The sequence below is a fragment of the Primulina huaijiensis genome, chromosome 13 (genome assembly GCF_012295235.1).
Source record: "Primulina huaijiensis isolate GDHJ02 chromosome 13, ASM1229523v2, whole genome shotgun sequence".
NCBI classification, from domain to species: Eukaryota; Viridiplantae; Streptophyta; class Magnoliopsida; order Lamiales; family Gesneriaceae; genus Primulina; species Primulina huaijiensis.
Window position 1 is genome coordinate 1735382 of NC_133318.1, and position 16387 is coordinate 1751768.

The following is a 16387-nucleotide window of genomic DNA, read 5'->3' on the forward strand; positions in this document are numbered from 1 at the left end:
GACATGTCCTTGAAAAATATTGACATATCCAATATGATGTCAATAATTAAACTTAAATAGTTGAAAATTATAAATAAACATACAAAACTAAATTTTGAAAATTTAATCAACCAATATCCATCCAAAATTGGAGAAGTGAGTGAATAAAAAAAAAACTATTTTCTTATAATATAATAATCACAAAAAATCTTATGAGACTAGATTGACTTTGTCTTATAGATATTAACCCGAGAGCCAGATCTCACAAGAACCTCAATAATTATTATATGAGTAGGTCTTTTGTGAGACGATTTCATGAATCTTTATCTGTGAGACGGGTCAACTCTACCGATATTCACNCTCATGAATCTTTATCTGAGACTGATCAACCCTACCGATATTCACAATAAAAAATAATACTCTTAACATAAAAAATAATACTTTTTCATTGATGACCCAAATAAGATATATGTCTCACAAAATACGACCCGTGAAACCATCTCAAACAAATTTTTACGTTATTATATTAATCACATGTTAATTACACAATTATAGCTCAAGCACCGTTAACGATATAATCACAGCATAATTCGATTTTTAACTTTGAAGATATTAATATTAAAATGAAAGGATTGTTTTTGTCGGCATTACGTACCGAAGATGCCCAGAGGAAATTAATATCGCACAAAAAATATGCGAAAAAACATTAAGAAAAATAGTATTTCATTTCAAGAACAAACATGTATTCATCTAAAATCCCCAAAAAAAATTTTGAAAAAAAAATCCCATTAAAATAATACACTTAGACTCCAAAAAAATATGGCTCCTAAATCTAACCATCTGCACCTTCATTTATAAGTATCCTTACCATTCCAGTAATACATTTGCCACTGCATAGAGTTACAACTATATATAGGCTAATAGTTTAATTTGACATAACCTAAATTCAAGGTTAGATCTTACTTAGTATAGTGTCATTTGTTATATTTGGTCAAGTTTATTTAACGCCACGATCCGCCGACTAGCTGGCTCCACAAACCACATCGGAGCTCGGAAATTCATCGAACGGGATATTTAGATCGGGAAGAATAGGTAGAGATGTTAGTTCTCTTTCTTGAATTGGTGGCAAGTCAAGCTGCAAATCCAGCACAAGATTATTGAATGCAAGTTTTCAAGGCGTCTTGTGTCATGAAAAATTTAGGTGTCAAAACACAAATAAAATTACAATGGGTGAAGAAAATGGCAGCACTTCACCTTCATTCTCTTCAATCTTTCATTCACAGACCTTTGATTCTCCAGATTCGCGCGTAAGGCAGCTATTTCCTGCACCGTGAAAGGGTTATAATTCAAGGTCGTATTTGTATATATGATCTGGAAAGAGGCATTATCTGAAGAAGTAGAATACCTTTTTAAGATCTCTTCTTTCCTTAATTAGCGAGTTTTCTTCTTCCTTCAGTTCAGCCAAGTTCTGGAGATGTATAAACACCAAATGAGGAACAGCAGTAACAAAACTGAATGTGACTATCAGTAATATTAACTATGACGGGCTTGGCATGATCAACTTTCGCTAGTGACAATTTTGCATATTATGCAGAAATAGTCAAACCGAGGCCAAAGATGAGGCATGTCGTCTTTGGACCAATATATGCCTAAAAGAAAATAGAATGATTTATCGCACCTTCTTCTTTCTTGACCTCTTGGAGCTAGACTTCTGACTGCTACTATTAACCTGCTAAAATCAGAGACCGAACACAATCATCAGCATGTCATGTTATATGATACGAACGACTTTGTCCAAAAGTTTGCTTGCGTAGAACAATTACAATCTATTCTATGACTTTGTTGAAGAATTATGTGATTATAACATCGCATTATCAATAGAAAAACTATGACTGATCACGAGACTTGAACAGATAGTCGACAAAGAGGTATCGTATCTATAAACCACGTACACAACTCAATGTTTAGCGTGTCAATAAAATTTACGCTGAGATCATCTGCAGTGATGGCTAAAGCTTTGAGCACTCGAAAATGGACATGCCTACCCTTCTTTTGGTGGGACAGATTCATTGATTGACCTTGTTTCATCTGGTTTACTTGGAATAGGCCATAAAAGGAAGATATAGAACGAAACCGAAAAGAAACTAAGGAAATTAAGAAGGGTATCATACAAGGAACCTAATTGATAGTTGAAGACGATTATTAAACAATATGTTATCAACTTTCAACAAATAAGTTGGTGACAACTGAAAAATGGTCCCCTCCACTTCAACCACATCCATACCATTCAATTTCTCACACATTTTGCACCAATCACACACTTTACATGATGGCTATCTGAAACCCTTCATGTAAACCATAATCCCAAATTAATAAATTTGAACTATATAAATTTGTCGTCTATATTGCACGTGTCTGAAAGAAAAAAATATTAGTTAGCTTTAACCAATAAAAAGTCCTCGATAACTTCGTACCACCATATACACCTTACACACACATACAAAGAGTTAGAAACCACTTCTCCCCGAAAACTCGAATTCATGGGAGATGGCACAAATAATAGCCTTTTACTCTATCACGCCGACACACATAAACCGGAAACCTGGAATAGACATCCGAAATCAACATTAAAGAGTTGTAAGTCTAAGTTGATTAGTCGATTTTTGGAATATGGTGAACGTGAAAGTTGTATCGTCCATCTGACATCGATACCATATCGACACCATTTTTCCCAGAAACTCAATATCATAAGAAGTTACCCAAATAATCGTTTTATAATTTAACATACAGCTTATATTATACACATACTCAAAGTTCAGACAACTTGATTCCAGCCCAACAGTTACATTTTACCTCGACAACAAAAAAAAACCACATTATCAATCATTTTTTCCACAATCTCATTCATTTCATGTTTTAGAAGAATCCCATTTTTCAGTATTTACACGAATCGATACAACATAGGACAAAAAAACTTGGCCTTGATGTGTGGTGCCTTGAAGTGTTCACCGTGTATTGTGTACAAATGGCATTTGTTGGATGCAAGAAAACGACAAGCACAAGACACATCTCACCAATAGATAACGAAGTGGCTGGCAATCAACTTTAAAGATTATGAAATTTAGTGAATTTTTATTACATCTGGCCCCAACTCATTGCTGTCATATTGGAAACTTCATCTAATACCACGAACCCAGCATACAATTCTTCAATACACATTAAAATATATATGTGTGTGTGTGTGTGTGTGTGTGTGTGTGAAAATATAATAAAATTAACATATAAAGAGCACACAACCGCTAACAACACTCCACCAAACCAACGCAGACCTAATTGGCTAATTGCCACGAAAACACGCCACCGATTAACCAGGGCTCCACCACCCCCCCCCCCCACCCGCCGTATAAATGGACCAAAATACCCCTCCCTCCAAAATAACATTTATCATGATTCTTTACCAACTTCTAAGCAAAGCCCGATATATATTTTCTACACAATTTCCCATAAGTTTGAAGGTGGAGATAGCTCCATCTCATACAACTTTGACTTATAAATTATTTGATTTAATTTAATATCAATTGCTCACTAAATTTTTTACTAATCTATCCAAAAAAATGGATTTCCAAAAAAAAATTATTATATAATAATTTGTTGATCATAATATTGGATTTAAATGAAGAAATGATTTATTTATTAAATATAAACATGCTGCTGACCATTAACATGAACTTTCCTTGTGGTGAATTGACGAGACTACCCTCGCATTTAATTATTGGCGTCAAAAAGAAAGGGAAAGCGCTAAGATGGCTGAATCTGACTTCCTCCATACGCGTGTCCGCTAGGACAGTAAATATCCATGTTTTTAGGGGTATTTTGGTAAATGACCAGACACCCCCATCGAATGAAAACTGACACGAGACACTGACGATTGACGAAGAAACATGAAAGAAACACAGAAGTCCTAGGATAAAGAAGAGTAGAACCCCCGCCGCTGCCGCCTCGGCGAAGGCCGGAGGATTGGGAACATATGTGTACAACGATTAGGACACGAGAATTTCTAGTGTTGAGCGTTTTCGAGTACGAACCTCAGATCTTTTTGCGTGGCATAACTTGGAGAGAGGTGGGAGGCTGGACTCTTCACATCCGCCGCCAGATCCCCCGCTGAGCGAGGTGGCGCCGCTCAATGACAAGGCCGTCGTGGGGCTGTCCCTGTGGCCTGACTTCTTCGGGGCGTTGTTGGGATACAGAGGCTTTGACCTGCGTTGACGCACGCTCCACTCCAGTGGCACGACGGCTGAGTGGAGAGGGAGCGGCGTGGACGCGTGGTGGAGGCGCACCAGGAGCTCCACCACCATGGCGTCGTCTGTCATGGCGGCAGCCACCCATTCCTCGTCGGCGCAGGTCATGGCTGGGATCCGCAGGGGGTTGGTTGGAGGCTGTGAATTGGACTGGAGAGATGCGAAAAGTGGAAATGGGAATTGTGGGATGGTGGCAAAGAAAAATGTGGTGTGAAGAATCAATTAATATTTTTATTTTCACAGTGATGATAATAATATTAAATAAGAGACACATGATGAGGCGTTTTGTGTGTGCGCTCGCGTATACATACATATGTTTGTGTATGTATATATATATATACACTTTTCTATGTTTCTTAGTTTAATAAAATTGACTCTACTTTTATTAAATACTAACTTTACTGAGAGCGGGTTTGTAGCCCAGTGGTCTCACCCCGTCAGATTAGCTGACTTCTCGGGTTCGATTCTCCCTCCTCACGTGTGTCGTAATAAAAAAAATAGTAACTATACTATTCGAATATGTCATTTCTTGTAAAACACCCGTAACAAGTAAGTCAACTCGAAAATACTATTCGTTTTCTAATTACACGTCGAACTCGAGGATGTTGCTCATCTGAAATATAACATTCGATAGTTCGTGAACTGAAAGCTCGATCTTGAATTCGAGCATTTGGTTTGTAAAATGCTGAAAATAGGTTTGGTCCTTACAACTCGAGCTCAAATCTAACCGGTAAGACAAGTGATAGTTTATTTTTCAACATTCATGTCGAGTTTTGAACAGTGAATATGATAAATGACAGTTTCTTGTATTAATTGACTTTGATATTTTCCTCTGTCCTTTATATTTTTCTAATACAAAATATTATAATTTTATTTAAAATGTTACTATAATATATAGATTTGATAAATTAAATACGTGGTTGTCGCTATTTATTAGAAAATAATTTTTAATTCTACTACATTACACATAGATGGAATAATATTGATGTACCGGAAGTCAAATATTGACTTATGTGAAAATAATATAGTAAAAGTCAAATAAATAATATAATATACAAGTTAAAATCATCATTTAAAATGAATAAAATTCTTATTTTACATTGACAATTTTTATTTATTATTAATTAATTAATTTTTCATCTTCATATTTGGGCCAAAACTTAAACCCGTGGTTGGACTGATGCCAACTTGGCCCAGTTGATAGTTTTAATAAATACCATTTTTAGCCCAAATTTTGTAGCTATTCTATCATTATTTAAAATTTAATATTTAGTAACATTTAGTCAATTGTTGGTATGAAATTATAAATATCTTGTATAGAATTTGGTTATTTTTTCATTGATTTTTTTTATTAATTTTTGTCGATAAATAAAATTATATTACACAATCAAAGAAGAGATAAATACTTCGAGAATACTCATACGGATACAATCTCCATGTGATTATATAAATTACATGTCAAAGATCCATCCTATATTAGAAAAATAAATTTATAAATGATGGATTATTTAATATTTCTATCAAGTCTTCGTTTACCTGTCAAGTGCGATGCTCATTAACGTAACGTGTTCTATCATCGTAAATAAATAAAAAAAAAATAGTTACTAGAGTATGTCTTTCATAAGACGGTCTTACGGATCTTTATTCGTGAGACAGATCAATTCTGTCCATATTTAAAATAAAAATTAATATATTTGACATAAAAAATAATATTTTTTCGTAAACGACCCATATAAAATATCTGTAAATTGATATGTGAGATCGTCTCACATAAGTTTTTGTGCAGTTTTACTAAAGTCATGAAAAAAAACTGAAAATGGAAATTTTTTAACTATGCGCACCAACCCCTCCATCTTCTCGTTTTGGGCCACGCTGCTGTTCTCGAATCGTGGCTCCATAAAGATAGCTTCTTTTAACGCTGTAAGAAAGGAGTAACACTGCCACTTTGTTCTTTTTCTGAAATACAGAAAGAGAATCATTTCGCTTTTTTCCTGACATTATTTTGTCACCTTCCATTAAAAAACTTGGATTTACTGGAAAGAACAGATTTTTTTTCAAAAAAAAAAAAACTGTGAGATGCACATAAGACATGCTTGAGAAAGTCTATCACATTCTCAAAATATTCAAATTTGGATTGCCTTAAAATATCAGATAAGGCAAATCTCATTCTAGAAACAAGATTTTGAGAGAAGGAATGGGTTTGAAGCTTTTGCTTTCGATCCTGATACCCATTTGGGTTCTTAGCTCCCCTTTGTTCTCGGCTCCCCTAGATGTGAGTGTAGATCCCCCTGTGTCTGACCCTGTTCTTCCTAAGGAAAAAGAACCCGTTTTCAAGAATTCTTCTGATTTAATTACGCCGCCTCCAGGTAACACAAGAATGTCTACTCTATTTGGTTCAGTTGTTAAGACTTTTGAAATGGTGGGCTTTGATTTTTTTCGGTGAGTTTGTTATTTTCTCTGTTTTTTTGGCTTGGCCCGATTTGTTGTATTCTTGAAAATGTTGATCACACAGAGATTGTATTAATCTTGTACTTCGATTTTTTTCCCTTGTATTTGCTTTTGGCAATGATTAGCTGTAAAAAAGAAAGTGTTTGGGGAAATAATAATGGGATATTACTTTAAGTTAATTGTATCATTGGCTTTGTTTTTTTGAAGTTGTAGAAGTTAAGGTTGTGCACAGCAAGGACTTGAACAAGAAAATACTTATTGCTCTTGTTGTTGCTTCAACTCTTCTGGGAGGAATTTTGCTGCTTCTGTCTTGTTTCTTAATACGCAGGCTGAAAATTTTGAAGAAATGTAACGCAAGAGGTGATGTGAATTCAGGTATATCTGTTTGAAAGTAGATATCCAGTTTCCCTTTTGACTTTCATTCTTGTTATTTATTTAATCTGCATATGTAGATGCTGCTAAAGGAATGTCATTAAGTACGAGTTTGGATAAATTTTCGTCTTTAAAGAGTGGTGGCAAGAAGGGTTGTCCTATTGCTGCAATTGAGTACCAATCGCTAGTATCTGCTACAAAAGATTTTGATGAAGGGAATGTTATAGGAGAAGATGGATTTGGGCGTGTGTATAAAGCTCGTTTCAGTGAGAACATCCATTCGGCTGTGAAAAAAGTATATGCTGGTGTGCAGGAAGCTGAAACAGGATTTGAGGTGAAGTGCAGGCTAATTTTGATTATAGCTAGGAAATGTTTATGTTAGTTTTACGGATATTCATTATGCTCGATTTTGTTTCGATTTGCAGATTGAGGTCGAATTGCTTGGTAAAATACAACATCAAAACATTGTTTCTCTTTTAGGATATTGTATTCATGGCAAAGCACGGTTCTTGGTTTATGAAATGCTGGAGAATGGGTCATTGGAATCCCACTTGCATGGTAAATTTCAATTTTTCATGATTTTTGGTTATGTCGCAAGATTAATCAATGATAGTTTTGTATTTCTTACATGAATGAATTCGTTTTAGAACGTAATCGTGAATCGACTTTGAATTGGCATCTAAGAATGAAAGTCGCCCTTGATGTTGCAAGGTACCCCTTTTTTAGTTAACTTTTTGTTTTTATCATTGGTTTCCCAGCCTTAGTGTCTTACCAAACACTTTTTACCTCTAACCAGAGGATTAGAACACTTGCATGAAGTTTGTGACCCACCTTTGATACATAGAAATCTGAAATCATCGAATATTCTTCTTGATTCCAAGTTCAATGCCAAGGTAATATTACAGAAGAAATGTTCTGTTTTCTCTCATAACTTTGATTCTACGTCAATATTACGAGTTAGCTGATTCAATTAGTCTTTTGGTTCAAGCTCTCTGACTTTGGCCTTGCAATTTCTGGAGGGAAACCGAACACGAACAACCATAAGTTTTCTGGAACCTTGGGCTATTTAGCTCCCGAGTACTTGCTAGATGGTAAAGACTATTCCTTGTACTTGTCTGCACAGAAAATGGCTTCTTACATTCCGCACTGTTTTTCGAGGAAGCAACAATTGCCCTGATATGATCAAAACATCATACTTGGATTTTTAATTGTTGTCCTGTTTAAAATAGTTGAAAATACTTTAATTAAACTGTCTCCTTCTACAGTTATTTCTTGCACAATGATAGTCATTCGACTCTGAATTTATTAGCAACAAATTCTTGAACAATTTATAGGTAAACTTACAGACAAAAGTGATGTGTATGCGTTTGGCGTGGTTCTTCTTGAGCTTTTGTTGGGAAGACGTCCTGTAGAAAGATTGGCTGATGCACAGTGCCAATCTATAGTTACCTGGGCGACGCCTCATCTTATGGACAGATCAAAGCTTCCAAACATTGTCGATCAAGCCATCAGAAACACAATGGATTTGAAGCATTTGTATCAAGTGTGTTTTTTCACAAAATACCAACCACTCTTGTGCTCAAGTATTTTCGAAAACTAGTTTTAACTCAATTTGATGGTATCCATTTTCCTGTTCAGGTGGCAGCAATAGCTGTGCTATGTGTACAACCAGAGCCGAGTTATAGACCACTCATAACTGACGTCTTGCATTCTTTCGTCCCCCTTGTGCCTCTTGAGCTCGGAGGATCCCTTAGAACAATCGATTCTGCTCCCTGAACATATACAAGTACTACTACTTTTGTTCATCTGTTAGCATTTTACCAAATGCCTGTTTCTATGTTCTTGGTCTTAGACTGCATGAACTCTTCTGCCAGAAAACCCGATTACTAATATACAATACGCAGATTTTTTTTTTTTGCTCTTAAGTTAAGAACGATAAAGGTTTTGTTGTTTTGTCATTGTACCCTGCAGCTGGCAAAGAATATGTCAAGCCGCCTATCGGACAGGCTCTTATTTTATCAATTTTATTGCTTTTCCAGTTCATGCCCATCTAAGGGGTACGAGTCAAAAAAAGTTCACTCGCGTCCCAAGGATTATGGTAATTCAGAAACCGGAAACAGTTCAACTAATGCAGGGCTACTTCTCATACAGGGGCACCTGCATTCTCATCTCATGTGAATTTGAAATGTCTAAGACACTGACATGTTCGATTGCATGAAATCTACGTTTCTTTGAGATATCAAATTATTCCGTGGACCAAAAACCAGCATATAAACATCGTGCCTTGTTAATACTTCTAATGTTTAGATCACTATTTGGTTCTTTTTTCAATCTTAGATCTTCTGTTCAAAATAGCGACCAATTTTGTCTTTCATGAATATAAGTGAATTATACATCTGCGGTATATAATTTTTAAAATTTTCTTGAAGAATATGTATCATATATCAAATTCATGCTACATATTCTAGAAGAATCTAGAATGCCTTTTCTGCTATTGGTTAATGTAAATCGGCATGTTCTAGTCTACAAATTCTCTCCAATTCACAGCAAACAATCTGTTGATTCATCAAGCCTTCCAAATCCTTTTAACTTTTGTCTTTAACCAAAACAACGTAAAAATGCTTTCTGTCTCTATCTTACAACCAGATAATACAAAGAACAAAAGGATTTTCTCTGCAAAACCAAAGTTCCACAGACAAAAACAATCCGAGAACAAGAATCTTGGTATGAAACATTAATGCTAAAGCAACAGCCAGTACAAAACTTGTCTTCCTCCTATATACACCTCAAAACTTTAAAGGAAACGAAAAAAGGAAAAACAGTTATGAGTTCAATTTCCATCTGGTTTTGTGAGTAACAGCAGCAAGAATCTGTTTGTAAAGATAGTTCATTCAGGTGGTCACGTGGAGCTACACGACCGTTCGATTCTAGCTTCAGAGCTACTCAACTGTAACCCCAAATGCTGTGTCGCACACCCCACAATATTCCAGCTGCCATTTGACATAATTTCTCCAGATGATACCTTGCTAAATCTTGACCAGAAATAATATGTTGTTCCCATTATTACTGTCAAGAAACTTCAACTCCATTGTTCACCTTTTATACTAGAAGGGAACCAGCAAGCTAGCAATCAAGATACTGACGTTACTGAAACGGGCTCGTTTTGTTGGTCGTTTAGGAACAGCAAGTATGGAGCAGAGACCAAAAATGGAAAAAATGGAGGGTCAGTGAGTGGAGGGATGAAGTTTAAATCCAGCAATAGCGTATTTCCAAATAGGAGATGATGAACTATTATGGGAAGAAAAGAGGTTACAGGAATAGGGAGGATTCTGATATTTCAACATGCAGCCTGTCTCTCGGGAGATTATCACTTGCATCTTATGATAGTAGGCAGCCTGATTTCGAAAGCATTACTGCAAAATGATATCCTTCAAGAATTTGTATGGAAAGAGAAGTAATTTCTTTTACAAAATATGTCCATCAACAATCCAAAGTGATATTCATGTTTTGGTTTAGAGTAGGAGGATATGTTCGGTATAAACAAACAGTACAACACAACAAGTATAGTTTTGTTCAAAAACAGAAATACTGCCTCTAAAATACATCAAATGCTTCCCTCCACTCCATTTTCGGATCCATCTCCGCGATTTTCAATCTCGTAAGTTAGTGAATCCATCTCGAACTATTACGATTCTCGATGTCAGTTTCACAAGAACATGTGTCAAGGCTAACAAAAATCCAAGGTTCTCTCGTGAAGAACTTTAATGTGGAGAGTTTGACAAGCTTGGAAGCACTCTCGCCTAGAACACCAGTTATTTGTATTTGAACTCCCTTCTCAAAAATATGTGGTCTACAGGTGTTTCTCTTGAGAATTGATCAACAAACTTAGATTAGAATACACCCACCAGTAAAAAAAAATGGCAATGTTTTTTTTTTTTTTTGAGTTTGGCAGATATTTGTTATAATTGTGTTTTGAATCCGAGACTCCGTCCCAAATTTGAGACATTAGTATAAGATGAACTATGAGTCATCGGCAATTACTATTCTTGTTTGAATATGAGTGATTACTTCAACTTTGTGCAATAATGAGTGTGATTCAAATTTTATGGAAACTCGGTTGTGAATCCCATTAAGTTTAACTTATTTGAACTCGAATAGACTGATTTATGCTTGTATTTTTTTAAAAAAAAAAATCTTACGGAAAAATTATGATGAAACTCGTAAATATAAGATGGGTTGGCATTGACTAACAATTCGATAGATATGATTATATAATTAATATATGGTGGTTGTGCACAAATAAAGACAAATTGTGAGGCTCATACACTTAATGGACTTTGGATCCATCAAATTTGCCAGCGATTTATAAGTTGTTAAGCAAGATTAATTATGACATTGATTGATTGTCATTAGCAACACGCTTTCTAATGGACAATCAAAGCTTGAATAGAAATTGGATTAATCATTTGACTCGATCTTCATTTATTTCTATATGTATTATATTATACTACGGTTTGTTGGGTACAATAATTGTCCTTGCTGGAAGAACGATCAAACCGTGGTACTTGAGCTGCTCCTACATGGCTTGTAATAGTGAAGGAATCATGACAACTTGTTTACTCACATATGGTTGCTTAGCCAGTATCTCAGTGATTTAATGACATAAACATCTTCGTGATGTTCAAAAACTTATACCAAAAAACATGCAACTCTCGACACACACGCCAAATTTACAGACTAATAAGTTTGCAAAATTATCACTTATACTGCCTCGAGTTTATTCGCGATTAAAATATGATATATTTTTCAAATTACAGCACTCCGATCAAGTAAGAGAGAAAAAGGGAAAAAATATAGGTAGTTTAGTAAATTTTTTTTTTTTTTGAGCATGTTGTTTAGTATCTTTTGGTTAAGATTTAGTTGTGTATTTGATGGATGTCTATTCAAGAGTATTCCTACACATCATACATGCATGTCCATGTATTATTGAAAGATATTAAATGAGCTCTCGGCCACCCTCCTATAGAATTTTTTTCATTTTAAATCTCAAATTGATTGAATTAGTGTTAATAATTATTTTTATGATCACCATTTAGATACTATTCCCTTGTTTATTGCCTATGAATTCAAGAAATTATACAAGTACGATAACCTATTCGAGATATCAATCATGTAGAGTAGGTCTTTCATAAGACGTTCTCACGGATCTTTATTCGTGAGACGGATCAATCATGTCCATATTTATAATAAAAATTAATATATTTGACATAAAAAGTAAAATTTTTTCGTGGATGATTCATATAAAATATCCGTTTCACAAAATTAACCCGTGCGACCGTCTCATCACAAGAGTTTTTGCGAATCATGTATGTCCAATATAGTTCCAACCTAACTTTCCTTTGTAACTACCACAGTTAAAAAAGACCGACGACGCAGACCGTCCCGCCATTATGGTTGGTGATAAATTTGGCAAACCGGGTCTCAATATTGACAACACGACCAATCTATTTTATGTGGCTGGTCAAGATGCTCCGACTGACTTAACCTGTTTTGATAACTGTGTCTGTGTCTATTATACATAAATAAAGGATGTATATTATAAATTTATGATACATGTCAGAAAAACCAAACAGAAGTCATGTAAAATATATTTTTTAGACATAGGTGATGGAATTGAAAATTTTTTAAATTAAATCTACTCAAGATTTTGATACTATTAATCCTTCACACTGAGATTGAGGAGCGGAGAAAATGCATGTAAGTTTATGGAAGGCATGTGGAGGCAGTCGTGGGAAATGGGCCCATTTAGATTGAATGGTTTAGTTGTGGACAAATGAAATATTGCATTCAAAGTATGTAAGTAACAATGGCACATGCAATGGTGATGTCTGTGGAAGAGGATTGATAAGGATTGTTGTTGAAAATATTCATGTATTAGGAAAGTAGCGAATTTAATTAGATGTGTTATACCTGATGCGGCATAGAAACTATATTTCATCGAGATTGAACAAACATATTTTCTACTGTCAATACACCGGGTGTGTTATACCTGACGATGCGACATAGAAACTGTAGTACTCGATAATGGACATAGTTTTTTGATATTATATATGGCATGTAGACAACTGGCATAAAAATTTCGATAATTGTATCAAAAGTCGTGAAATTTTAAAATTAGGATGTTATGGCATGGAAAAATCATGGAATTTTTTTGAATTTTTTGGATGTAATCTTAGAAATGTTCACCAATTCATTAAAAGAAACAACTGGGAAGACAACTTTTACCAATGGACATTCATTTTGAAAATCTTTATTAGATGGCAATTTTGTGAATGAATGCGCGTGGACTTTGATGTTGAAATGTTTTTGGACAGTATAAATCATAGAGATTGGACACTGTCCCTAATTAAAATAATACAATTTATTTATTTATTTATATATATATAATTTAAAAAAAAATGGGTCAAAAAGACAAAACAAAAAGCAGAACTTTGAATCAATAGTATGACTAAGACAAAACAAAAAACAGAACTTTGAATCAATAGTATGACTCCAATTCCATAGTAGTGTACAGCAGCTGTTATATCTGGTGATCACACAAAAATAAAGCGAATGAGAAAACATTCACATCAATTATTAGCCCTGTTTTTCCCAAACCTTTTTCACATGATGTTATAATAACAAATAGTAAGGAGGAAGAGAACATGCTACTTCGAGAGTGTTACTTCACATGAACATATCCTACCTGATATACGATAATCTTATATAATCTAATGATATTTAGGAGTATCGGGATATCTTATGCCTGACACATCAATTTAATATAATTTATTGAATTTCTATTTTTCAATTGCTGGTTTTAAATAGGCAGAAACAATTGAATTTTGTCCCTCCTCTCTATATATATTTTTTAAAAAACAATATATCCAAGGAGTCACATGAAAACTATCAAGTACCAACTTTCAAGACTGACATGGAGTGGAGAAAATACTTCCAAAAGCATTAAATGCTTTAATGGAGGCCAAAAAACACCCCTGGAGTCTCTCAGGCTACATTTATTACATAATATGATGTTAAAATGCAAAATGCATCTAGTTTTTTGGATGATATTTAAATATATATATCTATAAATTGCTCTTCTAGGCTTTTTCCCCCCTCCCAAATACTATTTGGAAAGAAGAAGAAGAAAAAAGACCTTTTAGTTTTAATATTGTAACAATGTACGCTTGAATATACATGTACATTATTGAAGGATAAGGAATTTTATGTATATTTTTTTTAAAATCCCAAGAATTTGTATTATGTTCTTATAAAATTTTATTGATTCTTAAATTCACATTGATTTTCATCCCATGATGATAGGAATATTTGTCACAATATAGATGCATAAAAAATGTTGAAGAAATGCCACTTAGACGTCACTGGTTGATATCGATATCGGCATCGGCTCCAGCCTAACCTCCCTTCCCTCATGTGCCCGCCACCACATTGTAACTCGGGAAAAAAGTTTGTCGAAGAAATAGATTCAAGTAAAAGGGGAAGAAACAATACTAAAATCTCTCCACTACATTGTTGAATTTCCCATAACAGAAGAAAGCTCAATTGAACCATAATCAAGTAGCTCCTGAATCATCTGCTCAATGTGATCATCTTCAAGAGATTCAAATTTCTGCCCATTATCTCCTACTGGGATTTCGCAATTATTAACACCCTTCTGGTCATTGTTTAAATCAATGGCATTACCTCTGTCAAAACATGGAAAATGATCTGCTTCGTTTAGCTTATTAACAACTGGTTTCTTGACCATTTTGAGGGAAGCCATGTGGCATTTATGTAGCTTAGCCATTAGTGTGGCTGAAAGAAGCTTCGCTGACGATGATCGTGGCTCGTCCGGGTTGTGGGAGAAGTTTGTGCGTGCTCTAGGCCCGGACATGATACGTGCAGCCTCGTCGTACGCCTTGGCAGCATCCTCTGCTGTCTCGAATGTGCCTAGCCATACTCTTGTCTTTCTGCATGAACAAGATAAAAAGTAGTCATTAACATAGCCATTATGGTTAACAAAATACAACAAATATTTTGTAAGAACCATATTCGAACAAAACCACAGTATACAGAGAGGACTACATGCTCGTTAAATCCAAGCAACGGAATAAACTTGTTCGTTTCAAGAAACAATGAACCAGACACTTAAATTGATGGGTAGTTTGTTTTCTTGAAATTAATGCTGAAATTCATTAATGCACCCCCACCCTTCGTAGATACATCAAACATCCCCACAGACAGAAAACTAAAAGTCGAGTCCACAAATACATGAAGAGAACACGGGAGCTTACAGTAAAGGGTGGCGAATTTCGGAAACCCAGGATCCCCAATGTCGCTGCCGTACGCCGCGGTACCGTTGTTGCTGTCTGGCCATGGAGGTAGCTGGTGGGACAATCGAAGTTCTGCAAGCAGTTGTATTTCGTAGGAGCAAATTTAGGAAAAGTGTTTGTGATAATGTCTCCAAGAGAGACGACAGTGGCAACATAGGGGGGGTTTATGTAAGCGTACGTTGCGGCTTTCAGCTGGCAATCAAGCATGAGATTGGACCCCACATGACTTTTCTATGCCCTTTCATATCCCATTCCCATTATCTTGTTTTTTGTATCGCGAGACGTGCCAGCCGAAACCCTTTTACGGCTGACATATATATGAGAAGATTAAAGATAATATCGACACCTAAAGACTCGGTCGAGACAGATCTCGAGTTCTAAACTTATGAAAAATCTACTATCCCTTGGATGAAAATAGAAAGTCGAAAATCATGTGGATTTGATTCGATTTGGCTATGATGACCAGGTGAATTGAGTATGAGTTTGATGGACAATTACATCGGGTCAGGTTGATTTATGTTTTGGTTTGTCGAAATTCCGGTGAAAACTATCCGGGCTTGAAGTATTTGCATACTTAAGAAAGTAGGGAACGTTATTGGGCGCCGGAAGATTATCCAGCGTAGCCACTTCATCCCTCAAGTCAGTCAAGCACTTTATATCAAAAGAATGTGCAGGGAGTACGCATATTTTTTGCAAGAATATGTGAATGCATGATTATTGAGCAAATCTTGTATTTATAAGATAAAAGTTGATGATTTTGTTTTCAATGTCCAGCTGCTATTCATGACGAGATGGACACTCATGCTCTGTTTTCTGACACTGTCAAATCTGATAGTCTATACTACCTTCAGTCTAGTCACATCACTTCTACGCGCCGAAAGACCTGTCAATTATTATCTAGACATGGCGTCCCGAACT

The 16387-nt window shown here is 35.3% G+C and overlaps 3 protein-coding genes across 8 annotated transcripts; 1 reads left to right on the forward strand and 2 right to left on the reverse strand.

The window, feature by feature from the left end:
- Positions 1–685: 685 nt before the first annotated feature.
- On the reverse strand, positions 686–4528 carry LOC140990860 (uncharacterized). 2 transcript variants are annotated; one of them, XM_073460688.1, is made up of 5 exons: positions 4065–4528; positions 1658–1711; positions 1385–1447; positions 1234–1302; positions 686–1114 (listed from the first exon to the last, which is right to left on the reverse strand). In XM_073460688.1, the coding sequence occupies exons 1-5, from the start codon at positions 4383–4385 to the stop codon at positions 1001–1003; spliced, it is 621 nt and encodes a 206-aa protein (XP_073316789.1). In that variant the 5' UTR covers positions 4386–4528; the 3' UTR covers positions 686–1000. The 2 variants fall into 2 exon arrangements, with proteins under 2 accessions (XP_073316789.1, XP_073316790.1); XM_073460689.1 differs by having other exon boundaries at positions 1658–1708; positions 4065–4523.
- Positions 4529–6130: 1602 nt separating this feature from the next.
- On the forward strand, positions 6131–9506 carry LOC140991866 (probable receptor-like protein kinase At1g80640). 5 transcript variants are annotated; one of them, XM_073462030.1, is made up of 10 exons: positions 6132–6643; positions 6933–7100; positions 7178–7431; positions 7523–7655; positions 7745–7808; positions 7894–7990; positions 8086–8188; positions 8432–8640; positions 8736–8905; positions 9069–9506. In XM_073462030.1, exons 1-9 carry the CDS (start codon positions 6472–6474, stop codon positions 8871–8873), a joined length of 1338 nt encoding a protein of 445 aa, XP_073318131.1. In that variant the 5' UTR covers positions 6132–6471; the 3' UTR covers positions 8874–8905; positions 9069–9506. The 5 variants fall into 5 exon arrangements, with proteins under 5 accessions (XP_073318134.1, XP_073318131.1, XP_073318132.1 ...); XM_073462031.1 differs by having other exon boundaries at positions 8736–8883; XM_073462032.1 differs by having other exon boundaries at positions 8736–8883; positions 9137–9506.
- A 4886-nt stretch (positions 9507–14392) lies between these two features.
- On the reverse strand, positions 14393–15804 carry LOC140991868 (ethylene-responsive transcription factor ERF003-like). The gene is made up of 2 exons (XM_073462034.1): positions 15431–15804; positions 14393–15106 (listed from the first exon to the last, which is right to left on the reverse strand). Exons 1-2 carry the CDS (start codon positions 15622–15624, stop codon positions 14662–14664), a joined length of 639 nt encoding a protein of 212 aa, XP_073318135.1. The 5' UTR covers positions 15625–15804; the 3' UTR covers positions 14393–14661.
- Positions 15805–16387: the final 583 nt, after the last annotated feature.